The 26,148-nt window shown below is 61.4% G+C and overlaps 2 protein-coding genes across 2 annotated transcripts; both read right to left on the minus strand.

The window, feature by feature from the left end:
• Positions 1–788: 788 nt before the first annotated feature.
• LOC309410122 (glutamate dehydrogenase, mitochondrial-like) lies at positions 789–8,765 on the minus strand (the record flags this gene model as incomplete). The annotated part of the gene is made up of 12 exons (XM_082006461.1): positions 789–905; positions 1,542–1,604; positions 1,986–2,201; positions 2,708–2,788; positions 3,476–3,613; positions 3,784–3,921; positions 5,503–5,682; positions 5,891–5,985; positions 6,591–6,654; positions 7,173–7,228; positions 7,720–7,800; positions 8,465–8,765. The coding sequence occupies 12 exons, from the start codon at positions 8,763–8,765 to the stop codon at positions 789–791; spliced, it is 1,530 nt and encodes a 509-aa protein (XP_081862587.1).
• A 7,201-nt stretch (positions 8,766–15,966) lies between these two features.
• On the minus strand, positions 15,967–26,126 carry CDHR2 (cadherin related family member 2; the record flags this gene model as incomplete). The annotated part of the gene is made up of 31 exons (XM_082006150.1): positions 15,967–16,825; positions 17,016–17,076; positions 17,180–17,257; positions 17,427–17,540; positions 17,697–17,821; positions 17,928–17,988; positions 18,077–18,154; positions 18,275–18,349; positions 18,581–18,669; positions 18,750–18,852; positions 19,065–19,216; positions 19,330–19,379; positions 19,632–19,703; positions 19,969–20,583; positions 20,669–20,738; positions 21,017–21,253; positions 21,332–21,572; positions 21,666–21,727; positions 22,001–22,168; positions 22,376–22,531; positions 22,618–22,848; positions 22,928–23,034; positions 23,236–23,311; positions 23,454–23,597; positions 23,675–23,797; positions 24,109–24,198; positions 24,739–24,828; positions 25,059–25,112; positions 25,382–25,521; positions 25,612–25,677; positions 26,081–26,126. 31 exons carry the CDS (start codon positions 26,124–26,126, stop codon positions 16,706–16,708), a joined length of 3,894 nt encoding a protein of 1,297 aa, XP_081862276.1. The 3' UTR covers positions 15,967–16,705.
• Positions 26,127–26,148: the final 22 nt, after the last annotated feature.

The raw sequence follows: 26,148 nt of genomic DNA on the forward strand, positions 1-26,148 counted from the left end.
GGGCCGGGGACATGGCTGGCACCTGCGGCTCGCTCAGCGGCAGTGTGACCACCTCAAGGGTGTGTGACTGCCACACATCACTAAGCGACATCCACCACAGCAGGAGGTCCTGTGCTCACCCCAGCGCACAGTCCTTGGGCCTTCAGCTGCCTGAGTCCCCAGCCAGCCTCCAGCCCCTCGACTGCAGCACAGGCTGGGGTGAGAGGCTGGGCTGAGTCTCCCTGCTATGAATATCAGATTAAATCTCCCACCCATGCTGGCTCACCAGCTTTGCCGGCAAAGAGTGAAGCTGCAGCAGTCAGCACGGACACACAACAGGTTTGCTGATGCCTGCAAATCCCTGCCCTGGCTCTGCTCCCCATGTCTGCGCCAGTTGCAGCAGTGCTTGCAGCGCCCACTGTATTAAATGGACTGAGACGACTGCTCCTGGGGCTGGCTGTGCTGTGGGCTGTCCCCTCCCCTAGACCTAATTGCATTTTTCCCCTTCCTTGTCCAATTCTGCCAGCCATGGGCAAGTAGACCCAAACCAGCATCAGCATGGCTTCCTCCAGTGCCCAGGAGGCTGTAAAGGGTCTGGGGCAGAGGGGTGTGGTGGAAGACAGCCCCCTCCCCAGGAGACCTGAGAGCCAGGCAGCAGAGAGAAAACATGCTCAAATCAACCATTTATAGAGACCAGGGTGCACCCTCAATGCAACACACAGTGTCCTGTGCACCCTCTGCACAGCAGGACTGTCACCCTCACTGTGCAGCTGGCAGTGACGCCTGGGGCAGCCCTGCTGGGTGCTGTGTCAGTAGGTGAAGCCGGCCTCATTGTACACGGTGAACACCTTCTCTAGAGCGCACAGGTAGGCAGCAGTTCTCTGGTCCAGGCCCAGGTTGTACCTTGCAGCCATGGTCATAATTTGCTAGAGAGAGAGGAGAGCTGTGAGGCTGGTGTGTGCTGGGAGAGTCTAGGGGCAAGGAGTGCGCAGAGGACACAGAAAGGAGGGTGCAGGCAGCACCATACGCACAAGTACCAGGCCAGGCACCTGAAAGGGAAGAGGTCACCTCCACACCAGATGAACAAATGGGCTGTTCTGTAAGACCTGGAGCAACCTACAAGTAGGTCTGGAGATGTTCTCCCACTGCTGCCCCACAGCACTCCCCTGGGGACAGTCCCTGCGCTCACAGGTGGGCTCCACGCATACCACTCACGCTGCTGAGAACGGCATGCAGCCACTTCCCCTAGGGGTGGCATGAGACCTCCCACCCAGCAGTGCTGGCACTACCCTGCACCCACTGGCTCATCTAAGCAACCCTGGAAATGGTGAACACAGATTCAGGTGGACAGAGAGGGACAGGGATCCAACAGCAATAAGGGACACTGCTGAGCACAGGGCTTTACCCAAAGTGTGGCCACAGCCACTACTGGGGAGATGACCCACCGGGAGTGGTGATGGGATGCTGTGGGTGGGCACCCCTCAAATACAGCACAGAGCCTCTGCAGCGAGGCAAGGGGTCCGACAGCAGGGATGGGCAAGGCCAGGAGCCTGTGGAGGTACCTTGGCTGACTGCTCCATGGTGTAGGCCAGTCCTGAATACACAATGTCCTTCTCTGATGCACCCTGAGGAGGAGAACAAGTGAATCCTTTGTGGGAGAGGTTAGAGGTTGGCCCCCCAAACTCATTTATCAAACATAACCCCTCTGCTTGGTGCAAGAGCACCACAGGTGGTCTAAGCTTGACTTGCCACTGCTGCAGCTGGCTCCAGCACATGGCTTGGCTCCCAAGGGATGCCCTGCAGCACCCAGCAGCATCCTCAGGTGGTAGGGCTGTACCACCACACATGGCATCACCACTCCATCCTCTACACTAGCGGGATGATAATAGCACAAGGGGCTGTGTGTGTGCCACAAGCTCAGCTTTCAGTACTGGGATGGCAGACAGGAGTGTCTGGGAATATAAGTAAGTGAGCCAAGACAATCTTCTATGGTTATAGACACTTACAGTCACGCGAGCCTGGAATTCCGGGGATGGGACGATGGGGATCTCCCCTCTGGCCTTGCCAAACCACTGCTCTAGGCTGTGCTGCACTGACTGCAGGAGGTGGTAGCTGGATTCCCTCTCATACTTGAAGCTGAGGCGGCCGTAGCTAACATGGTTCAGGTTCTTCAGCCACTCGAAGAAGGATACGGTCACACCACCTGCATTCACATACACGTCCTGCCAAGGGCAGTACATGCTTCAGATTTGCTGCTTCGGGTGACCCCAAGACCCCTGACGCGCCTGGGGATCTCTTGTCCTCTGCCTTGGTTCCCTCTCCATACTCTTGGGCTCTGTTCTCAGAGACAGTCCTGAGGTTACTGGGATGGTTGAATCCTAGAGCCACAATGGCTCTGCGCTGCCTCTGAGCAGAGACACCAGCTGCTCTGACACCCCGTGTGATGTGGCATGGTTCGCTGTTGGCCCATCAGCAGCTGCAGGACATCCCGATGCTGTCCAGGAGCCCCGTGATCTATGGCTGCTGCAGCCAAGAACCAGGAGGGTTCAGAAGGGAAACCAGCATCTGAGGTGTGCTCAGGAGCTTGGGGCAAGGCAGGGAACAGGCTGACTGAGACAGCACCATCAATGCTGCCTGATGCCAGAGCATGGATCCACATCGGAGCAGCTGACAACACTGTGTGGCCCTAATAGCCATGAGCCCACCGTGTGCATGGGGATGGACATACCGGGATGACCAGGATGTTTCTTTGCAGGAATATCTCATGTGCTGCTGGTGTAGTGGGGCCGTTGGCAGCTTCTGCAATGATCTGAGAGCACAAGCAGAACAGAGGTGAGATAGGCAGAAGAAACAAAAGAAGAAACCAGTGACAGGCTGCTTTCCCTGCTGATGGATTCCCTCTACCAGGCCACTTCTGGTGGCAGGGGTCTGGGCACTCACCTCCCCATCAAAGCTGTTCAGGATGAGCAAAAGCTCAAACCTCATGTTTTGCACAGAATGATTAAAATCTCAGACTGCAAAAGACCTTGGCTGTGACAGAGTCCCAGGTTCCAGCACACCCTGTCCCTTTGGTCCCTAGAGCTCACAGTGAAAGGAAGCTGGTATTCATAGCAGTCCCCTACTTTGTTCACTCTTATCTGCTGTGACAACACTGTGACACCCAGTGCCTTCAAGGATATAATCTCCCCTGCCCTGAGGGGAGGATCTGATACAGCGATGAAGACTGAGGATGCCAGAAGAGCCAGCCAAGGTCACTCCAAAAATCCTTGCTCCTTGCCAGCAAAGGGAAGTGCTCAGGCTTTCCTCTTCCCCTGAATTATGTGACCTGCCACCTCTGCCTCAGGCTCTGTCCCTCTGGCACACCAGGCAAGTTGTCAGTGCAGTGACGTGACACCTCCCTGGGGTGCTGAGCACCAAAAGTGAAGGTTCAGCTGCGCTGCTGTCATTCGCATCGATGCAGACCCTGTTGGGAGTGTGCGGCATGAGCAGTCTGTACCTTTGCTTGCACTCGGGGTGCATTCTCCCTCGTGAGCTGCTTCTCAATAGCGGCAGGGATAAGGATGTCGCAGGGCACCTCCAGGATGCTGCCATCATAGCGCTCTGCTTTTGGGAAGCCAACTATGGTGCCGTGGCCCTGGAATGAGCAGGAGAGTTCTGGGCCCAGCCTGGCAGCATCGAGCACTGCCCTCAGAGCTGGACTCTGCAGAAGGTCAGGGGCAGCCCCCTTCTCTGTGAGCGTTTCAGAGCCAGGCATTGACCATCGCCCCCTAAGAAGAGGAGCTGGGTTGACTGGGCTCAACTCACCTGCTCATAGTCTTCTAGCTCCTTGGGGTCAATCCCTCTAGGATTGTAAATGGCTCCATCTGTCTCCCCAACACAGATGCAGCGGGCTCCGTACTCGTGCAGGTACTTCATGGTGTGCAGCCCCACTTTGCCAAAGCCCTACAGCAACACAGAGCAGAGACGGTCTGGGGAGAGGGAAGTCGTGAAGACAATGAAAACTGACCCATTGCTCTGGTAACAGCCCCTTCTCAGGAGCTTGAGCTGAGAAGCACAAATAGGAACCCCTGATCTAGCAGTTCCTGGTGAATGTTTTGGCTGGATGGAGACTAGGATCAGGACAGAGGTCTCCTTGGCTAGTTAGAGGGTTGTGAAAAGCAGAGCCTGCAGGATAACAGCTTCTAACTCAGCCTGTCTTTATCACCTCCAGAGCTCCTGGACATGATGTTCCAAGCACAGCATGCTGTTCAACTTCTAAGAGCTGATCTCAACAGAAAACAGCTCTAATGAGGAACAGTCCCTTGGTGGTCACCGTGCAGCATCTAGGCACAATCCGAGCAATCCTACTGCACTTCACATTGAGGGGGTGCGATTGGCTGCCCTGGCACCAGCACAAGGCAGGGCCATGGGGGTAGCTCCGCTCTTACAGGAACAGATCATTTTGCACTGTCTGCCCCAAAGTGCCTGCCAGCTTGGTACAGCTCTGAAAAGAAACACTGGTTCCTGAGACTGTAAAACATCCTCCAAACACAGCAAAATTATACAAACAGTAGCCGATGACTTCAGCCTTCTCATTCTCTGTCATACCAGCGAAGCGGAAGGATGTGTGGGAAGGGAAGGGATGAGTGAAGGCAGGGCCATTCCTGAGAGCACTGCAGGCAGCAGCTCCGGGGTTCAAAGCCTTTTCCCCGCTGCAGGGAGCTGCGCCGAGGAGCGAGCGCCTGGAGGAAAGCACAAAGTGCCGGCCGCAGGCAAAACTTCAGCTGCGTGGTTTCCAGTTTATTTCTCCCTTGCAGAGAGCGGTGGCCTCGGCAGGGAACAGTTAGCTGTGCGCAAAGCGGGCAGTGGGTCTGGGCAGCGGTGCCTGGCCGAGAGCAGAAGCTCCTGGAGTTACAGCAAGGGGGAAGCACTTCACCGCAGTTGTGAGCAGACCCTGGGCTGCAGGGAAGGGAAGGTCCTTCCTGGGAGGAAAGGGGAAAAGGCAGGGCTGGCGCCTGCAGCATCCCACCGAGGTCCCAGGTCACTGGGCAAGGCAGGCCAGTGTGGGCCAGACCCACAGAGCACCCAGAAGAGATGGGAGCTGCACCCACAAGCAAGACCTTCACTGTGGGTAATATCACAGCTCACTATGGCCTGTTTGCCGGTGACAGAAAAGTGATATCACTAGGGTCAGCTCTCTCCACCCAGTCTGGCAGAGCCAACTGTGTCCTGCCACCTCTCTGCTCTGCCTGCTGCCCAGGTGAAGGTCAGTCACAGGTTCTATTTTAAGAGCAATTTCAGACAGGTTGGCTACAGAGAAACCTTGGGAATGCCTGTGTGGTGTGCGCAGCGTGGAATCCCTGGACCTCCACACACAGCAGGTCTGAAAAACTGCTCAAAAGAGTGTCAGCTGCCACAGGGTGAGGAACGATTTGGGAAATCATGTCCAGGCAGCACTGAGACTGAAAGCTGTCCTGGAAAGGAGGGGCAGAAAGATCCTGAGGAATTGCCCTCTTCAGAGCTGTAGCTGGGCTGAGCACTCACCTGCAACACAAATGTCTTGCCAGGGAAGCCAGGGCTCAGACCGATGTAGTCCATGTACTCTGTGTTGGTGATGTAGTTCTCAATGCCATGCAGGACCCCCCGCCCGGTGGCAGAGTGTCGCCCGTGGATGCCTCCCTGGCTGATGGGCTTTCCTGTCACACACGCCTGGGCATTGATGTCCTGCGAGGCCAGGATGGGGAGAACAAAGGTTAAGGTTTCACCTGGTGCATGTCCTCTAGAGAGGACTTTCCCCAAGCCTCAGCTTTTCCCTCACCCTCCCCTAAGCCTCAGCGCAACCTAAAGCAACTCACTGGCAAGGGCCTCTGGGCACAAACCCTCGTAGTGCCCACAGCACCCTGGGCTCCAAACCAGCATTATTGGAACTTACCCGGTACCCTAGCGTGTGGGTGTAAGTGTCAGCTATCCAGGACATCTCCCTCTCCCCGGTACTGACATCAGGGGCCAGCACATCAATCCCAGCCCCTGCGGAGGTAGAAAAATCTGTCAAATCCCGTCTTTGCAATTCAATTGCTTTGCTCCAACCAATGGCACATGCACAACCAGCTGATTCCTGCAGGCTGGTCATGTCCTTGGGCACACCAAGGAGTCCCCTGACCAAAGCTGCCCATGCCCCAGGGCCTCCCCAGCTTCCCTCAGGCATGTATGTCTTTGGCTTTCGCAGGGTCTTTGCCATATCCCTTCCCAACACTTTCAAGTCAAGAGGGAACGTAAAGGTCTTTGCCTTGTGACCAGCACCCACTGAGCTCTATACCATGTGCTAAGGCAGGAGAAACCTTCACTCCTTCCTGTGACTGCGTAGGCCAGTGGGAATGGAGGGTAATGTGGAGGTGAGACCCCTGCCCAGCAGTACCTGTGAGGCAGCCTGGGCCAGCCCTGCTGTGCTCAGCACAGCACAAGGCTCTCCCTGCTCCAAATTCAGAGTGCAGGCAGAGCAAAGCAGTAAACAGCAGAGCACCAGGCAGTGAATGAGCAGCAGCCTCTGTGCCTGCCCAGCCAGGCAGCTGCTGCCTGCTCCCCTGCCTGCAAGCCACACACTGCTTACAGAGTGGGGACAAAACTGCTCTCACCTATAAATCCCTTCTTGGACATTTCTACAGTAAAATGCCTCGTTATTTTCTCCAGCTCATGTTCCTGTGCAAGAACAATGAAACACAGTTGTTACTACAGGCCCCAAGAAAAATTGCAGAGCCACGGTACGGCATCAGGCAGCTGCACTGCGCTGCCCTGCGCTGCCCTGTCCTGCCTGTTCAGGGCACACCCTGACGTCTCCAGGGAGTTAATTCACAGCAGCTGGGGACCCTGGATTGAAAAAAAAGAGATGTGTGAACTCCTGGTCCCTTTGCTCACTGCCCTTCCAGCCCCTCAGTGATTTGTACCTTCTCCCAGCACAGCAGGCAGCAGCAGGAGCATCCCTACTCCAGACTCCTTCAGTGTGTATCTGGCCAGATGTACTCACCCATAAACCAGAGTTCACCACACCTCTCCCCACCCTGAGCTGCTTTTTGCAGTCACTGGATGAGTGTTACTCACTACAAACGTGTCCCCCAGCTTGTCAGAGTGCATCGCTGTAATACGCACAGAGAGGAAGGGCTGTGCAAATGGAGCGTGAGTTATGGGCCGTTGCCGGGGAAGGAGAGAAGTGAACTCACCGAGTATTTCCTTGGATCGATCCTCACGCCCGCCATGGCACCACCAAAAGGAACATCTGGAAAAGATCAAGTAAGGCAGACAGATGTTCTCTGCCTGCTGCCCAGGAGGAAAAGGTGACCATGGCAATCATGACCTTCTTGGTGAATCCAGGCAAGGACCCACCACTTCCCAATGCTCCACACAGCTCTCCCCTGATGCCACATGGCCTCTGGGGAGTGGAGCTGAAGGCAAGACAGGATACGGTCCCTGAGCCTGCCACCAACACCACCAGTCAGATTTGAATCCATGACAACCCAGGCACAAAGACTGCATCTGAGAAGCACGATGCTTGACGCTCCCTGATTAACACGAACATCCTGGACTGTCAGTGGTGTATTCTGCAGCTGCAGCAAGCCTTGCCCTCTCACATCTGTGCCCAGAGGAACATCCTGCACTTCTAGAGCACTTCTGATTTTCAAACCACTTAACGAGCTTTTCTGACTCACGGTATCACAGCCCCATCCCATGCCCAAGTCACCATGCGCTTTACGTTCCCCTTGTACTTACCCACTACAGCACATTTGTACGTCATTAATGCAGCCAGGGCTTTTACTTCATCAACACCGATTGAACTGCTGAAACGAACCCCTGGGAAAGGAGAGAGAAGAAATGAAGAGTCCCTGCCTTTTTGCCACAAATTACACAGAGGCATTGTAGGAAAGGCTTTGACTCTTCTGAAACAGCAGCATATAGTTGCAACAGGTGATCAGCAATCATTCAGCTTGACCTGTTCCTCCAGATCACTACAGAATGGAAAGCAGGTTCCTACCAGCCACCCATCCCACAGACATGGGCTTTGCTGTGGTGGCACCTCAAACGGCACAGCCGCAGCATGGTGAAAGCCTGAGACTAAGAGCGAGGGGAGAGGAGGCTGGGACCCCTCAGGCTTAGAACAACTGTTGCTGCTTTGAGGGCAGCGAGTACGTGGTGCTTAGGATGAGTCGTCAAACGCACACAGGGGTGTCCACCAGCCACATTGTTCTTGTGCTCCAGTGTAAGCAGCTGGGCTGCAGCTGAGGTTGGCAAAGCTGCCTCCCCCAGGCATCTCTCATCCTTCTGTGGGATGCATCCAGGGGTGGCATCCTACTGGGCACCGCCACAGGCATCCCCATCATCACTGTGTTAACGTAGATGCCCACCACTCAGGCTCCCTGCTCCCTGAGCCAGGTGGGGGTGAGCCCAGCAGACCCCCACGCGCAGGGCTGCGTAGGGATGGAGAAGTGTGTAGTGGAGCCGTGGCTCCCCGCCTCACCCCCTTTGCAGGGCAGGCGGTGCTGGCTGTGCTGGGCCCGCCAGCCCCGCACCACCTCCCAGGTGCCGCTGTCCCTGCGCAGGGGGAAGGCCACCTCCAGGACGTGGCTGCAGTGCCGGATGATCTCCAGGAGCCCGCGCACCCAAGGCAGCCCTCCTCGCCAGGCCCCTGCCCCTGCCCCCACCTCCACCACAGCAGCCGCCCGCCCATAGAAGGCCTCCACCATGGCCAGCAGCCCTGGCGCATCGGGGCTGCCCCCCGCCAGGCCAGCTGTGCCCCGGCACCACCCTGGCATCGCCATGGTAGCCCCCTGGCCCAGCCGCTGCCCTGCTGCCCCCAACATGGCTGCCTCTGACCGCCGCCCTGGCAGCAGCCAATAAGAGCCACCGTGTCTGGATGAGGGCATGCCCTTCAGAAAACGGCTCTCTGATTGGCTGATCCCCACCGGGAAGGCCATGGGGGAGCGCTGTGGAGAGCAAAATGGGCAAGGTGGGTACTGCAAGGCTCTTCTGATTGGCTGATTCTCTGGTCAATGGGAGATGGGAAGACAGGGGTAGCATCTGCACAAGGGCTGTGGGGCAGGGGGGCCGTGGGGCGTTCCCCCGGCTCCCGGGGCCTGCACAGACCCACACCGCCATCCCAGCAGTGGGGGCTGCGCCTCCCTGTGCCCCTGTCCTGCCCGTGTCCCCCAGATGGCGCTGGGGCTGTGTCCCTGCCTGTACCCAGGGCCCTGCCGCACCTGGGGCCCTGCCTGCACCCAGGAGCATCCAGGGCGATGTGCTCAGACACTGGGCTGTGGTGTCCCAGGCATGGTGCCCTCCCACCCACAGAGCTGGGGCAGGTCAACCCCAGGCATGGGCTGTTTCAGGGCACTCAGGGTGTGCTGGCAGGGATCAGGTCCTGTGCCAAGGCAGCTGGGAAGGCAGCACTATTTTTAGTGCATTTGGATCTCCTGGTAAGGTCCCTGTCATCCCATGGCACTCGCAGCTCTGAGGGCACTCCGTGGGTCGTCCTGCCGGCAGCATGGCCTGGCCCAGGGAGGGGAGCCCAGGGCTAGTGTGGGATGCACGGCTGTGGTCAGCGATGGGAGCCTGGTGCCCCCAGGCATCCTTTGCTGCTCCCATTTGCCAGCACCCCATCAGCTCAGGAGCCCGGCCTCCCTGCCCGCAGATAACGTGGGCAGCTGCACGTGAAGGTGGTGCACCAGTGAGCGGCTGCGGGAAACCCATCGTCTTCCCGCTGGGCAGTCCCAGAATGGGCACGTTTCCCGGGCAGACCCTTCCGGCTGCATCCCACCACACCCTGGCACAACCGGGCACCGGCGAGGCGGATGGCGCAGAGCCAAGCCTGGGCTGAGCCATGTGCTGGGCGTGTGTGCCTGCCCGCGCCAGCGTGTGCGGGTGCTGGCGGCTGTGGGGGAGCCTGGTGTGTTCACGTGGCGCTGCCCGTGCGGGCGTGGGAGGTGGGCCGTGGTGCCGAGGGAGGGGGCTGCCATGCTACCTGCACCGGCAGCCCCCTCCGCTGAGGGAGAATGCGCTTTTCAGGCAGCTGCCTGACTCCTTGTGCGCCGGCAGCGCGGGAGTGCGTTGCCAAGGCAATGGGGACCATCTTACTCATCCTCCTCGCTATTGTTCTCCTGCCAGCCCAGAGGTGCCCGGGTGGGGAGAGGAGGAGGAGGCAGCCGGCCTGGGATGAAGGCTGCCTATGGGGAGGGGAGGATGTTCTCTGCGACCCCCCAGCCAGCCCCGGAGGGGACGGGGATGCCCTGGGTGCTGAGATGCTGATGGGAATGGGGAGAGCGGCTGCTGGCGGAGCTGAGTACGACGGGTGGAAGCAAATGCCAACAGGATGCGGCCCCGCAGCCCCCTGCCCTGCGGCAAAGTCCTGGCCAAGGGATGGGGGACATTTTGGTCCCCTCCTCTGCCAGGACTTGATCCTGCCCACCATGTCCCTTGTCCCCCCCAGGGTCTGTGCCTAGGTTTGGGTCTGATCCCACATGGGGCAGCATGGGATGTAAACCCACACCTATGCCCCATGCCGTGCTCCCCGCCACTGCAAGTGGGCAACTAGGCCCTGTCAATGCTGTGGGAGTGAGGCCAGCACACAGGACCATGGGTGAGAACAAACACCTTGAGGGAACACACACAGAGTGCAGCGATGCACCCCCACACCATCCACCCACTGGGGTGCCCAGTGGTGACATGGGGGTGCCCTGCTCTGCCCCACAGGGGTAAAGCAATGCTTTTTATTTTATTTCCACATTCTGCCTCCCTATTTTTAGCCTTCGGGGTTTTGTTCCAGCCTGGCTGTTTACTGGAAGGAGCATTTCCAACCTCCCTTGTCGCCAAGCAACCAGGTATGCCAGCTCCCAGCCCTCACCCTATAGATCTATAGGGCTGGGGGTGGTGGTGCTAATGTTAACGCCAAGACTGAGGAACACTGTTGTGGGGTTAACGTTAGCACACGCCCCCCTGGCCCTATAGATCTATAACTCCTGCCCCAGTGCAGACATCCCAGGAGCAGGGAGGGGATCCTGACCTTATAGGGTGATGGGGGCAGCTGGGGGACTTTCAGGGAGATGCTGGAGGGTTTTGGGGGGGACGCAGGCGAGGCAAGCAGGCTGCTTTCCTTCCCCCCCGCTGCGCGAGCGGGAGTGCGTGGGAAGGAGTTAGACAAAGCCAGAGCCCGGGAGTGGAGGCAAGCGCTGCCGGGAGGGAGACAGGGACGTTCTCCCCTCCCGGTCTTCCCCCACCCTTGGGCGAAGGGTACGTGGGAGCCCACCTCCGTCCCCGCCGCGGCGGCACGTTGTCCCTGTCCTTCGGGCTGGCTGGGGTGCAGCCCCCCCCCGGTGATGCCCGGGAGGGAAGCAGCTGTCTCCATCAGCAGGTAGGAGCGGGACCGGGCTCTGTGTCGCTGTTACCCCCACCCATGGGACCCACGCTAAGTGTCGGGGACCCACGGGGCAGGCCGGTGCCGGCCTTGTGCCCCGCTGGGCCCCGGGGGGTGCCGGGGGGTCTGTGGGATGATGGGGCGCTGCCAGGGCGGGCCGGCGGGGTGACAGCGATGACACTGGGGGGCAGGGTGCCGGGACCCCCACGCTGCTCGCGGCAGCCGGCCCTCCCGCGCTTCCCCACCGCTGCCCGGGGGCGCCGGAGGAGGGTGGCAGCCGGGGGGAGCGGCCCGGGGCGCGGTACCGCCTCCGCCGCCGCCACCGCCCCACGCATGCTCGGCATCGCTACCGCCGCCGCGCCGGAGCCGAGCGGAGCGGGACGGGACGGGAGCGGGCGGGAGGATCCGCCGCCGCAGGTAACGGCGGCCCCGGGCGCACGTGGTGAGGCCGGGTCGGGCGCTGCGGCCGCCGCCCGCCCGGTACCGGCGCCCCCGAGGCGGGCGGAGGGCGGCGGGAGCGGTCTCCCCGCGGCCGGGGCTGTTGCGGGGTCGGCTTTGTCCGGAGCTCGGCCGGGGAACCGCGGCCGGGGCGTGCACACGCGTGTCCGTGCGTGCGGGTGTGCCCGTAGCCATGTGCTGGCGTGCGCGTGCCTGTGCGTGTGCACACGCGTGTCTGTGCATGTGCGCGTGCCTGTGCGTGTGCACACGGGTGTCTGCCTGCGCATCTGAACACGCGTGTGCTGGGGCTCGCCGCTCCCCTGTGGAGCAGTAGCACCGGGCGAGCACGCCCAGCCCCGGGCTGGGCAGGGCACCCACAGGCCCCCCGGGACGTAGGGCGCTGTCGGGATGTGGGGCAGCACGGCTCCCCCGGGAACGAGGTGCTGTGTGGGAAGACAGGGGTGGTGGGAGGGTCGTTTATTCCAGGGCCCCGGTGCTGCTGGGTAGCTGTGGAGGAGTAGGTGCCAGCCTGGTCCCTGCTCCTGCTGCCTTGCTTGGCTCTGGCCGTGTCTGCCCTCTCTGGGACCCACGAGTGGCCGTGGCTGAAGGCATAGGGTGCCCCACGGCTGAGTGACACGTGTGCTCCTGGTTCTGGAGGGAGTTGCTGGCACTGGCAGAGCTGGGGGGCTCCCGGAGAGCTCGGGGCTTCCTGCCATGCTCCTGCTATAGGGCTGCCCCATGGGGCTGGGGAGGGTTTGGGCTGGTTGGGTGACACCAGCCCATGTACCCCTGCTGCGCTGGGGTGCCTGCATGCAGCCAGCTCAGCGCTGCACAGCTGGAGCTCGGCACAGGGTGCAGGTGCTGAGCTGGGGGTTCCCGTGGCTGGGGGACACACGTCATTCCCAGCTCTGGGGATGCTGGTGCTAGCAGGCCTGGCTTGCTCTCACCCCATGCTGGGGTTCCAGGCCCCCTGGCTCTGAGCCCGGTGCCCGAGGCTGGACTCGAGCTGCTGCTCTCTCCGCAGGGGTGCCTGTGCCCCGTCCCCCCACTCTGGCAGCCGGAGCAGTGCCTAGATCCCGCTCCTGGTCCGGCCCTGCTGGGGGAAGGCTGGCTTTTACGGTAGGCAGCTGACATCGTTCCACCCTTCCTGTGGGGCCAGGCACTGGGTGCCACCGTGGATCCTGTGCTGGAGCCAGTGGGTGCTCCGGGTGGCTGCCTGACCTGTTGTCATGGGTGGCATGGAGAAAAACAGTTGGCAGTCAAGGAGGGGCTGGGAGTCCATGCATGTCTCCCCCCTTCACTGCCCCATCCTCTCTCTTGCAGACCCGTGGCAGGACTAGCATGGGAGAAGCCTTCCCCGGGCATGGGCAGTGCTAAGGAGCCTGAGGGGCTGCAGCTGCTGAGCCACCAGGCCGGGGTTGAGGACGCCTGCGAGTGCGGTGCCAGCTTCCCCGGCTGCCCGCCAGCAGGCGAGTGCCTGCCCAGCTCTGGCTGTGCCGTGGCGGGCCGTGCCATGAGGACCTGCTGCACGGTTGAGCCAGAGGCCCAGGGCACCGCGGCCAGCCTGGCAACAGAGAAGAAAGTGCCGTCGCTGGCAGGATCAGCTCCTGGCACGCTTTTGGACACCAGCATGGAGCCGAGTGTGGCAGCAAGAAGCTGCGGGGGAGTGAGTGGTGCTGCCCCTGCTTGCGGTCCCATGGGGATGGGTGGCCCTGGCACCCAGAAGGAGAACACAGCCCTCGTGCCCCCACTGCCTGAGCCCTGCCTCAAGGCGCCCAGCAAGGACATGGGGAGTGCACCGGCTCCTGCCAAACACGTGGCGTTCATGGAGCCTGCCGTGGGCACCGGAGGAGCTGAGCTGCCAAGCCAGAAGCAGCCCCAGAGTGGCACAGGGACGTCCTCGGGCGCTGTGCCCCAGCTGGGGGGTGGTGAGGCTCCCAAGCATGTCCAGGGGGGCACAGCAGACCCCCCCAGCGCTGGCACTGCAGGGAGTGGGGACCGAAGTGAGGCAGGGCCAAGCTCCACTGGTCTGGGCCAGGGCAGAGCCGAGGGGAGCCCAGCCTGGGGTGCGGATGCTGGGAGCAGCCAGCAGCCCCGGACAGCCAAGCTGCTCTGCGCGTCCTACTCCTTCGAGGTGACCCCACGACAGGATGCTGGAATGCAGGACACGGGGACACAAGTGGACAGCCGAGCATCCGTGGTGTCGGTGGCCTTGAGCCCCATGAGCCCTCCAGGCGGGGCTGCTGCCTTCACCTTCCCCCGGAGGGAGCCGGGCTCCGCTGCCCCCCTGTGCCTGGAACCCTCCAAGAAAGACGCAGAGATGCAGGTGTCCATGCCCGTGGAGACCCGCTCAGTGGCCACTGAGCCCATGACGCCGGTGGCCAAGTCCCCGCAGGCCTCGTACCCTGAGGTGCACGTGAAGGGGACGGTGGCGGAGGAGGTTCCAGAGCCCATCCGGGAGGTGAGCTGGGACGAGAAGGGGATGACGTGGGAGGTGTACGGGGCCTCCATGGAGGTGGAGGTGCTGGGCATGGCCATCCAGAAGCACCTGGAGAAGCAGATTGAGGAGCACGGGCGGCAGGTGGTGATGGCCCCCCAGAGCACCCGCGCCGGCTCTGTCAAGGGAGCCCCCTGCAAAGGCGAGGCCAAGAGGCAGCCCAGCATCTTTCGGGCTCTGTTGCAAAATGTCCGGCGGCCCCGGTGCTGCTCCCGCGCCGGCCCCGCCATGGAGTGAGCTGTTGCCCGTGCCAGCGGGGCAGGGGTGCCACGGGGAGGGGACCCTGCCCCGGCGTCCCAAGACACCCACTTCCAGCGTGCAGGGCTCCTGGGGCTGGGGTGGGTGGTGGTGGAGCACTGCATGCTGGGGTGAGGCTTTTCCTTCGCTGGGGGTCCCCCTGCCAGCCTGGAGTCCCCCCCAGCCTGGCCCCATGGAGGTGTCCCAGGACATGAGGCTGGTGCCACGTCTGTGTGCTTGGTGGCTTTTTTTAGCATGAGGAAGCACGTGGCTCCTTCCAGCCAGAGGCGGCTGCTCCCGGGGCACCTCCTGCCCATGGCACGGGTCTGGTGATGGCTCAGGTGGGTACGGGCAGGTCGCTGCTGGCTCCCCCAAGCTCTGGCCTGGCTCGTGCCCCGGGCAGCAGTGTCACTTCCCGTGCTGGCAAGATGCTGGTGCATCACAGTGCCACTGCTTCGCCTGCCCAGGGCGTGGCCATGCTCTGACCAGCCCGTGGCCGCCCAGGGTGGGGGCATTCATCCCAGCCCACCACAGCCTTGCCCTCTCTGCCCCGCTGCCATGCTGTGTGTGCCCCGGAGCTGGGAGGACGTGGCCATGCAGGGCACTGGGACAGATCTCAAATGGGAGAAACTGGGGCCAACCATGCCTGTGGTGCAGAGCTGCTCATCCCCATCACTGTGGCATGAGGCACTTGGGAAGTCTGTCCCCACAGCCCCCAGGCCCCTTGGCCAGGGACCTGCCTGGGGGTAGCCATTGGAGCCCAGGGCACATCCTAGCCAAGGCTGGCGGTGGGGATGAAGCCTGCCCTGCTGCTGGGCCCGTCCAGCCTCCCCAGTGCCAGAGGGGCCCCGCGTGCTGGGGCCGTGTGTGTGGGTCCCTGTGCGGGTCCCTCCAGCGCTGCTGGCTGCTGTCCCCCACGGCAGCCAGGGATGTGCCGGCTGCAAAGCGCTGCCACTTTTTACAGCTGGAGTTTTACAGGGTGGGGGGGAGGGGGGCTTTTATTGAACCGTGTTTGCATTTTTGGAGCTTTTTAAGAGACACTTTCAGCCGTGTGCATCCTGCCTAGAGCTGCCTCCTCCCTGGTGGCCTGCGGGGCCGTGACCTTCTTTTCAAACACTTTTCCTACGTTGCCTGTGCCCCGCCGGGCTGGAGAGCGTCGGGAGTGAAGGGTCGGTGTGCAGCGGGGTGAGCATCCCTGTGGCCAGCAGCACCATAGCATCCCACTGAGACATGGGACCTGGCCTCTCCAGCCTGGCCCCGTGCAGAGGACCGTCCCTGCAGTGCTGCAGCAAGGGGGGGCCCAGGCCTGTGCCCAGCACCTGATGAGGAGGAGGCTGCAAGTGGGGGGTGCTTGGGGAGCTGCACCGTCCCCTCTGGGCAGAGGTGGAGGAGGGCTTGAGGTCCTGCAGGCACCAGTGCAGCTGCTGCCCTTCTTTAAGGGGCAAGTGTTGCCCCCTCTCACCTCCCTGTTGTACATCCTGGGCTTGTTTGGGCTCTGTGGGGCTATCTGTCGCCCTGGGGGAGTGCTGCAAAGGGCTCACTGAAGCACCAGCCTGCAGCCAGGGCTGCGGCCGGTGCCCGCTCTGTGCCGCGGTGCTCACCGGGAGCCAGCTTTTCCCTGTATCTTGGGCTGCAGGAGTGGTGCCATGGCCACACAAGGAAGACCAGGAGCCCTGGGGCATCCCCTCGCCACACTGCCCTGGACTGTCCCCCACCTCCAGCCCCCCACTGCCAAGCTGCGGCACACCGGTGCTGCAGCTTCATCACCTACTTTCTTTTTTTCTCTTAATTTTTTTTTTGGGGGGGGGGGAGGAAGGGGGCGGGAGGACCAACCTGTCAGTGTGGATGTTGGGTAATAAAACCTTGCACAAACCTTTGTGTGGGGCTGCCTGCACCTCCCTTCCCCGGGGCTGAGTGGGGCCAGTGGGGCAGCCCAGGGAAGGGTCCCGGGGACAAGGAGCCACGTTGAGCCTCGTGGTGGCACTTGCCTCCCCTCCAGTGTCAGCCTGGCCTGAAACCAGCACCTCATGCCGTGAGACCCCGAGGTGGTAGACACCCCCAGGCAGATGGGCTGATGGCCACAGGACACTATGACGCACATGGGACAGGTTTATTACCAGCCTCTGAACACAACATCACCAAAGCAGCTGCCCCAGCCCTGCTGCTCCCTGCACGCCTGCTCACAAGTCCGTGGTGGTGAAGGTGGCATTGATGTACGCTGTTTTGGTGGGCTCCTTCAGGTTCAGGGCGGCCACCAGCACCTCCTCGTCAGTGGGGTTCATCAGCTGGGCTTTGCCCTGCTGCAGGAGGAGAGCGTGGTCAGAGGTGATGGGGACAGGGACACTCCTGTCTCTCCCTGGAGCTGGGGCTCTCAGGGGGATGGAGAGGAAGGGTTATGAGGGGTCCAAGAGCCCGGGTTCCACAGCAGAGAGGAGGGGATGTGGAGTACAGTGACAGGACTCCCTGCTGGGCAGCTCTTTGCACGCTTACCTTGGCCTTAACGTTGTCATCACTGGGTGCATTTACTGTGTTTTCATCCAGGGAATTCATGCTGTGGAGAGTGGAGGTTGAGGGTTAGAAGAGGGCCGAGCACTGGCAGAGTGGAGACACAGGGTGATGGCCCATGGCCTTCAGGACCTGTCTGCAGAGCTCACCTGGCCACAGAGCTGGAGTCCTCGTGAAAGCCCAGGTCGTGGGAGGGATCGAGTGAGAGGTTCAGCATAGGGTTGGCCCTGGCCAGGGGTGGGTGGCAGGTGAGTGACCATCCCATGGGGCTGTGGGGGCAGCCTGGGGCAGCCATGTTCCCCCAGGCAGGAGGGGTGTGACGGCGAGCCCTGCAGCCCCTGGGCGTGTGGACATGCCTGCGCTCTCCCCTCCTGCTGCAGGGAGCCCCCCACTTACCCCTCTGCATTGTACTGGTTGGTCCCGGGGATACCAGCTCCCTGCTGTGCCATGGCAGGGCTGAACATTGTGGCCACTTTCAGAGCCTTCATCGCACTCAGCTTCCTCTTGTAGCTGCAAAGCCCAGGGATGGGGCGGGTGAGGGCAGGGGGAGCTGGACCATGGGATGGGGTGGGAAGGAGGGGGATGGAGGGAAGGGATGGGTCTGGGGTTGCTGGTGAGGATGGGGGCAGTGGGGGAAGGCAGGATGGAGTGCAGGCAGTGCAGTACCTCCTGGTGGTGAGAACCAAGACCAGGGTCATGATGAAGATGAAGATGAGCAGGAATGCTGCCAGCCCTGCGATGATGCCGATCAGCTCTGTCTCCTTGCTGGGCTTCACCACCTCGCTGGGGCCCTGGCACAGAGCAGGGGTGAGGGCAGAGCCCCGGCCAGCAGACCCCCCCCAGACCCACACAGGGCTGGTGCCCCTCTCCCTGTGCCCCTTGCCCAGCCCCACTCACGATGACGGCCAGGCCCAGGTTCACCAGCTCAGCCAGGGCTGACGGGCTGGACTGTATGAGCCTGCCAAGGAAAGCAGAGGTGTGAGCAGCTGTGCCGGGCCAGGCGTGTGGTGGTGGTGCCCGTGCGTGGCCCCTGCCCCAGCACGCACACGGTCAGCTGGTTGACATCCAGGGCAGTGCCATTGCTGTAGACGAAGTACGCCTCCATCACCGACTTGGCTTCCACCCTGCAGGATCAAAGAGATGGGGTGAGTGGGTGGTGCAAGGCACGGTGCTCTGCCCCAGGTTGACCCCCTCTGATGCCAGCAGCACATCCCCTTCTCCCCCACCTGCATAGCCCCACTCACTGGGAGGCACGGGTGTCCACCACGCTCCGGATGGCTACCACGTAGACCCCTGCCTTGGTCGCGGTGGTCAAGGCCCTGGGAACAGGAAGGATGGAGGGGGGCTGGGTTGGGCATCCTGCCGTTCTGCTCGTGGGCATGGGAAGCAGCTGGACCCCTGCAGCCCCCGGTTCCAGTGGGGACCTGCCTGCGCTGGTCCCCTTCACAGTCCATGAAGCTGAGAGACACGGTTGGGGGGTCCTGGCCTGTGTGCTTGTGTCTCCTGCTGCACAGTCACACACCCTCCCACCCCAGCTCGGCACCCCTTACAATTTGATATTTTCAGAGTTACTCTGGACTTCATCCACCGTTGTCAGGAACTGGAGGCGAACACGGTAGCTCTGATCCACTGTGAAGATCTGCACAGGGAGAGCAGGGCTGAGCGGGGCTGGGCAAGGCGTGGGGCGACCCCGGACAGGGGGACAGGGGTGACACTCACGTTCAGCACGGTCTGTGCTGTGTGCACCGGTGCCTCGCTGTCCCGAGCCTTCACCGTCAGCTGGTACTGCCCCTTCAGTGAGCCATCAAGGTTGCTGGCCACCCTGCGAGGATGGGGACATCAGTGATCCCATGGGACATCCCCAGGAGGACACCGCCATCCCCCAAGCTCCACCCTGCTACCATGCCCAGAGCAGGACCCCAGGATGGCTTTGTCCCTTTGCCAGCCTGCGCTGGCCCTGCCTGCACCTCTGCCTTGCGGCAGGCAGGAGCCAAGCCACCTTCCCCCCACCCTGGCCCAGACCCATGGCCTCACTGGATGCTCCCAATGTAGCTGCCCTGGTCGGGTGTTGTCACCACTTTGAAGAGGTTCTCCAACGGCCGACTGACCCCGTTGTCCTCCACGAGCATCACACTGACAATGGTGAAGGTGATGGTTCCTCTTGGGCCTGAGTCAGCGTCTGTGGCCTGTAGGGACAAAGCATGAGAGGAGAATGGATGGGAATGGCCAACTCCTGCCCATGGCGGGGACAGGCGAGCCCAGCTCCACAGACTGGGAGCTCCTCACCCCAGCTCCTCACCCTCACAGTAGCCACTTGCAGGTCCACAGGAGAGATTTCAGGAACAACCACTGCCAGGGACAGACATACAGACAGTGTGGTCATGCTGGTGTGCAGCCAGGCTTGCTGCAGACCCCATGTCCTGCATAGCCCCGGGGCTCAGCAGAGCTCTGATCATGTGCCTGCTGCCCTCGGCCGCACTGCCTTCATAGAAAGCATCGAGTAACCCCAGCCTGGCCCCTGCACCTCTCACAGCCCTGCCCTGCAGAGCATGTGCAGGTGCATAGCGGAGCCCACACAACGCACCAGCCCTGGCTGCTCACCAAAGGTCTGCAAGATGGGCAGGAAGAGTGGTGTGTTGTCGTTCACATCGGTGATGAGGATTGTCAGGGTTTCTGCAAATGTCCCAAAAGCAGAGCTCCAGTCACCAACAGGGCAGCCCTGCAGCACTCTCCTCTGCTGCCTGTGGGAGCCCTGTCCTCCCAGCAGGCTCAGGTCCCTGTGTCAGGGACCAAAAGAGCTGGGGACACCCTCCCGCCATTGCCAAACTGCCCAGCTCCTGCCTGGCTCCCCACAGCTCCTCCTGGGAGGTGGGAGAGGCAGGTCCCACCAGCCACCATGCCCAGTGGTGGTGGAAGGAGCAGGGTGTGGGTGCTGTACCGTTCTGGCTGTAGCAGTTGCCCTTCTCGGTGTACAGGTCTTCAGCCCGCAGCGTGAGCACCACACTGTCACACAGCTCGTAGTCAATGTCCAAGCTGTTCACCAGCACTGAGCCGTTGGGTGCCAGCATGAACCAGTCCCAGCACACCTCCCCAGCATCGCTCGCCCCCTTGAAGCAGGCGACCGCCAGCTCCTCGAAGACCAGCGAATGGTTGGTGTCTGGGTCAGAGGCAACCAGCGTGTGGACCAGACCCTGCTGCGTGCCGTTCTCTTTCACATGCACGTCCTGCAGTGAGGCTGGGAGGATGATGGGGGGCTCGTCGTTGATGTCTAGGATGTGAACCACCACCAAGACGTCGGCAGTGTCCCCCACGCTGTCCGCGGCTGTGTTCTGTGCCAGCACCACCAAGGAGAAGAACTTCTGCTGCAGGGTGTCATAGTCCAGGGACATGTCAGGGTCCACAAACAGCTGCCCACTATAGTGCCCTGGCCCCAGGAAGGATGAGCGGATCAAGAAGTTGCTGGAGCCATTGCCCCTCTGAAGTAGGAAGGAAATGCGAGAGTTGATCTCTGTCCGGTCGGCGTCTGTGGCCTCCACCTCACCCACGAAGGACCCTGCAGGTGGAGACAGACAATCTGTCTAGTGGGCACTGGCTCCGGAACACTGCTGGTCGCACGAGCCTGGCCACGCGGGTTCTACCTGGAGAGTCTTCAAAGACTGAGAACTCATAGGACTGGTTGAGGAACATAGGAGCGTTGTCGTTAACGTCCTGCAGGAGATAAAGTCCATGGTTGTAGTCACTCTGGGAAACAGGGTTCCCCACAGGAGGCTGGGGACAGGAGCATGGACATCTGCCTGCCCGCAGGCTGGAGACACACAAGCCCTCTCCTGCCTCTCTTCATCAACTATTCCCTCTGTCCCCAGAGAGAATCTGGGGACACAGTGCCCCTGCCATGGCCAAGGATCCCATGTCCCCTCCCTGCCCTTAGATCCCAGCTCCAAGCCTCTGCCTGCCCCAGCACATCCCTGCTTGTGCCCAGGACTCACCCCTACAGTGATGGTGACGTTCACTGAGGTGCTGAGCTGTGGCACGCCATGGTCGTACACTTCCACCGTCACCACTATCTGTCCCTGCTCATCTTCCAAGGCCTCGCGGTCCAGCGGCTCCTTGCTGTGCATCTCACCTGTGGCCGCGTTGATGGTGAAGTTGTTGCTGAATGGTCCTGGCAAGATCTTGAAGCCCAACTGACTGTTGCGGTTGCCAGGCTCATCATTGTCGATGGCCTGAAAAGGTCAGGGGTTGGAACGGAGCTGTCCAGCACCTCAGGTACAGTCCCTGTCGTCTTCTCCAACAGCGCATACCTGTATCTGCGTTCTGACGTTCTGCCCCTCTTCCACTGAGATGAAGTAGGAGCCAGTGATGATGGGCGCCATGTCATTGTCATCCAGCACGGTGATTTCCAGCACAGTGGTGCCCACCAGGTTGCCCCCATCCTTGGCCTGGAGGTTGGCATAGTAGATGGAGCGAGTCTCCCGGTCCAGCAAGCTCCCGTTCTGCACCAGCACTGCACCAGTCGTGGCATTCACCATGAAGATTTTACGGCTACAGGACACATGGAGCCATCACCAGGGGTCAGGCCTGGAGCCTCCTTGACGGGATGCTGCCCCAGTTGTGGCTGGCCGTGCCCCTACATACATGCTCTCCGGGAGCAGCTGGTAGGTGATCTGGCCCAGGACACCGCTGTCCGGATCATAGGCCTAAAACAGAGAGAAAGATGCATCCGTTCAATCCATCTCAGCCCCCCAGGGCAGTGATAAGTCTGGGGCACCAGCTGCTGGCAATGAGCACCCCAAAAACATGGCCCCGATGGGCATGTGATCCCACACCCTTTGTGCCTGCTGGCACTGTCTCCTTCCTGTGTGCACGGAGAGGCCAGTGCCCTCAACAAGAGCTGCACCAGCAGTGCCAGGTGTGCCCAGCGCCCTGCTTGGGGGATGTAAGCTGTGCCTGCTCCCTGCCCAGCGCCTGACCGTGATGTTTGGGGAGATGATGGTGCCAGCAGGGCTGTTCTCCATCACACTCAGGTTGTAGGTGCTCTGAGGGAACTCGGGGATGTGATCATTGCTGTCAATGAGATCGATGGTCACGATGGCCGTGGAGCAGCAATCAGTGGGGTTCCCTGTGTCATTAGCAATGATCTGCAGGGTGGAGAAGGGACAGTGTCTCACATGGGTCCTGAAGCATGAGATAGAGACCTGTCACATTCCAGCCCAGCTCCTCTGAACCAAACAAGCTGCCAGGCCAGAGACATGTTCTGCTTTGGCTTTTGAACCCTGCAGGAGAAGGGCTGTGTACCCCCTGTGCCCCAGCATATGCTGGGAGCAGGGACTATCTCCATGGCAAACCTGCACCACCATGACATGGCTTATCTCGTAGTCCACAGAGGATGGGTCTTGCACCAGGAGCTGGACCTCCCCTGTGCCCACGATTTTTGTGGGGGAGACAGTGAAGGCACTGGCATTTGGACCCTGCAGGTACAGCTCATAGTTGCTGTTGATGCCCTGCCGGGGAGAGATGCACAGGAGCGAGGGTGGGTGGTGCAGTCAGGACAGGCACCTGCACCCCAGCCCCCTGGACAAGCTCCCACCTTGTCCGGGTCATGGGCGACAATGCTGAGATTGGACACGGGCAGTCTGGAGGAGGAATGCTCTATGATGTTGCCCCTGAAGTTGTTCTGGACACTGGTGGAGAAGTCGCAGCTGGGAAGGGAGCAGTGGTAGAACTGGGGCTTGTTGTCATTGACATCGGTCACCATAACTGCCACCACGGTGCTGGTCTGCGCCACCTTGCCGTGGATGTCCAGGTTCTTCTCACGCGCCTCGGCAGGAGGAGAGAGCAGGTCAGAGGGGCCCAGGGAGAGGAAGAGTGTGAGGTTCCCCTTGCTGCCTCCTACTCACCATGACTTCCAGCAGCACTTCCTCGCTTGGCAGCTGCTCACGGTCCAAGGGCCCACTCACAGTGATGGTGCCCATCGTGGCACTGATAGCAAAGGGGACACTGGCATCTAGGGCAAGGGGACAGCAGGACCCAACTGCAGCTGCTGGGAAATGCAGGCCTGGCCCTCTCTTCCAGCAGGGCAGGCTGGCAGTGCCCAGGAGCCTAGAACCAGTCCCCGTGGTGCCCCTTGCTGCCTGATCACCCCCCTTGCCCATCCCACCCTGCCACTGCTCACTCCCTGCCCATCCCGCCCTGCCCCATCACTCACTGGTGATGCTGTAGGAGATTTCATCATTCACCCCAGTGTCTCTGTCCATGGCGGTGACAGTCAGCACAGTGGTGCCCTGTGGGGACATGGCCATCAGGGCACGACCCATGACATTTCCAGCCACCCCTATGCTCGGTGGCCCAGACACCCCAGGGCATCAGAGACCCCAGGGAGGGCCAGGGGCAGGGACATGCTGCTGGGGCAGGTGGGCTCCTTACTAGGGCGCAGTTCTCGGGCACAGAGCCAGAGTAGGGCTCATTGAGGAACCGTGGATCCAGGTTAGGCAGATCACGGATGGTCAGGGACAGGTAGGTTGAGCTCTGCTGGAAGGTCAACACATTGTGCAGCAGCCCCCCGCCGTCCTGGGGAGCAGAGCACCCGTTAGTCCCATTGCACCCTTACCTGGCAGCCCTGCACCCCTGGCCTCGCTGGCCCCCACCTTGGCAAGGATCTGGAGCTGATAGAATGTGTTCTTGGCATAGTCCAGTGAGCCATTGAGCACCACGTTCCCATTGGGCAGGATGTAGAAAAGCCAGTGATTCTTCGTGTTGTCTGGGATCACCTGGGCAGGGGACATCATCCCGTGTCACCAAGGCAGGGAGCAGAGGTGCCCTGGCAGAGATGGAAGCTCAAGCCCCATCCTGCCAGGCTTGGCCCATGGGCCGTGGGGATGCCCCACCACCTGGCTTGTCCCCAGCTTGCAACTGTGCAGCACCTTGCACCCTTCACCCAGATCCGACACATACCTCTGTTCCCCCAGAGCCATGCGGCTGCCCCTGCTGCTGGGTGTCCCCAGCACCTCTGCCCCAGAGGGATGTCTCAGGGGTGGGTTTCAGGAATGACATGCCCTGCTCTTCAAGGCACTGTGCTCACCTCCTCGATGCTGTAGCTGACTTTGGAGGCATTCCCAGTGTCGCTGTCATTGGCAAACACAGTGTAGATGATGCTGTTGAGTTTCATGTTCTGGGCACAGAGAGGGGAGGTGGTAGCATCACTCAGGAGAGCAGTGGGGTGGGACTGGGCCCAGCCCCTGCCAGCCCTTTGGGGTTCCAGGGTCTCCAGGGGCTGCCCAGTGCCATGGGTCATGCATGGATGAGCTGCTGCCCTTGCTCATGCCGAGCAGAGGCCAGATCCGCCCTGCCACCCTCCCCTGGGGCTGCTGGAGAGGGATCGGGGCTCAGCCCCGCACCTCATTTGCACCCTGATCCAGCCTCACCCTGGCCTGACTGAGCGGCAGCTTGGGCACTCCCTGATCAGAAACTCACTGTGAGGGCAGAGTCCCAACCACACGCCAGCACCCGGGATGGCACAGAGGGCTCCCAGGTCAGCCGTGCCGGCTGCACGATAGTCCCACACCCAGGCACACCAACACCGCAAGCCCAGGCTTGGGGTCACCCCATTCCTGGTGCATTACTGTCCTGCTGCCGGCACACCCATGCTATGACAGCCACCCAGTGCCCCTGCCCTGCTGCCCATGGGGGCCAGGTGGTCCCAGAGAGGTACCTCAGGGATGGAGGCTTCATACGGCAGGCCCTGGAAGACTGGGGCGTTGTCATTACGGTCCTCTACGATGATTGTGAGTTTTCTGGAGACCTACCAGGTGTCAGGGAGGGTGTGGGGATGGTGCCTGGCAGAGCTGGGTGCAGCTCTGGCACCCCGCACCCACTCTGGCTCTGCAGCCAGCCAGCATCACCCACCTCTGGGCAAAGCTCACCTCCAGCCTCCTTCCTCACCAGGCCTCGTCCATGGCCTCGCTGAGACCCTGCTCCCCTCCCCATTCCCGTCACCCACTGCAGCCACCCAGCCCGTGCCCTGGCACTCACAGCTTCGTTCGTCCCATCAAACACCGTGACAATGATGGTGAGCCTGGCCAGGAGCTGGCAGGACACAAGGCAGGACTTGGTTAGGGCCCGGTAGAGCTCGACCTTTGGATGGCTGAGCCCCAATGCCCTCCCACCCTCAACCCCAGGGTGGGATGCTTCCCCCAGATGGCTCTCCTACCCGGTGCCGGGCTTCGGGGCCAGGGAGTGACATGCAGGACCGCCCTGAGATGCTCTCCCACAGGACTCATGGCTCTGCCCTCCATCCCTGTCACCCCAGACCCCCCAGCTCAAGCAGGGACATCTGCCCCGGTCTCTGCCCTCACCTCGCGGTCCAGGGAGTTCCTCAGCGTCACATTGCCTGTCCGGGCATCGACAGAGAAGTAGAAGGCCTCCGGCCCGCTGATGCTGTAGGTGAGCGGGTCCCCGTCTATGTCAACAGCCGTCAGCTGGAAAGCATGCTGGCCTGGGGACACCGGCAGCATCAGCCCCTGCCCAGGGCCCCCCCGGCTGCTCCTGCTGCACCCCGGGACCTCCCCAGGGCTGCACCACTCACCCAGCTCCAGGTCCTCGGGCACGTAGACGAAGGTCATGTTGAAGAACGGGGCTGTGTTGCCTGAAACTACAAGGAGGAGGTGCGCTGAGGCTCTGCCCACATCCTGCACCCCTGCACCTACCTAGCTCCAGCCCCAGCTCCCAGCCATGGTCTGGGTCTCCGAGGGAGGCAGGGGAACCCACCACCCTTCACCTTCCCCATGCTCATCCTGCACCTCCCACCTCCAGACCACACTTGTCCTCCAGCTGCAGCACCCATGCTGGATGCTGTCCCTGCTGCCCAGCCTTCTGCCCGCTCTGCCTTGCCCTGGGGCAGCAAGGTTGCTATTGGGTCTCCAAGGTGCCAACGGGGTGGGCAGCTCTTTTGGGGGTCCCAGGTGCCCTCAGGGAATTCAGAACAAGTGTTGGGGGCTGAAAGCACTTCCAATGCCTCCTGCCCACCCATGCCAGGCACTGAGAAAAGTCCTCACCTGCCGTCAGGAGGAAGGAGAGCAGCACCAGTGAGCACCATGCCATCCTGCCGGCGAGCCTGCAGGCA

The sequence above is a fragment of the Phaethon aethereus genome, assembly GCF_964289735.1.
Source record: "Phaethon aethereus genome assembly, chromosome: 14".
In the NCBI taxonomy this organism is placed as follows: Eukaryota; Metazoa; Chordata; class Aves; order Phaethontiformes; family Phaethontidae; genus Phaethon; species Phaethon aethereus.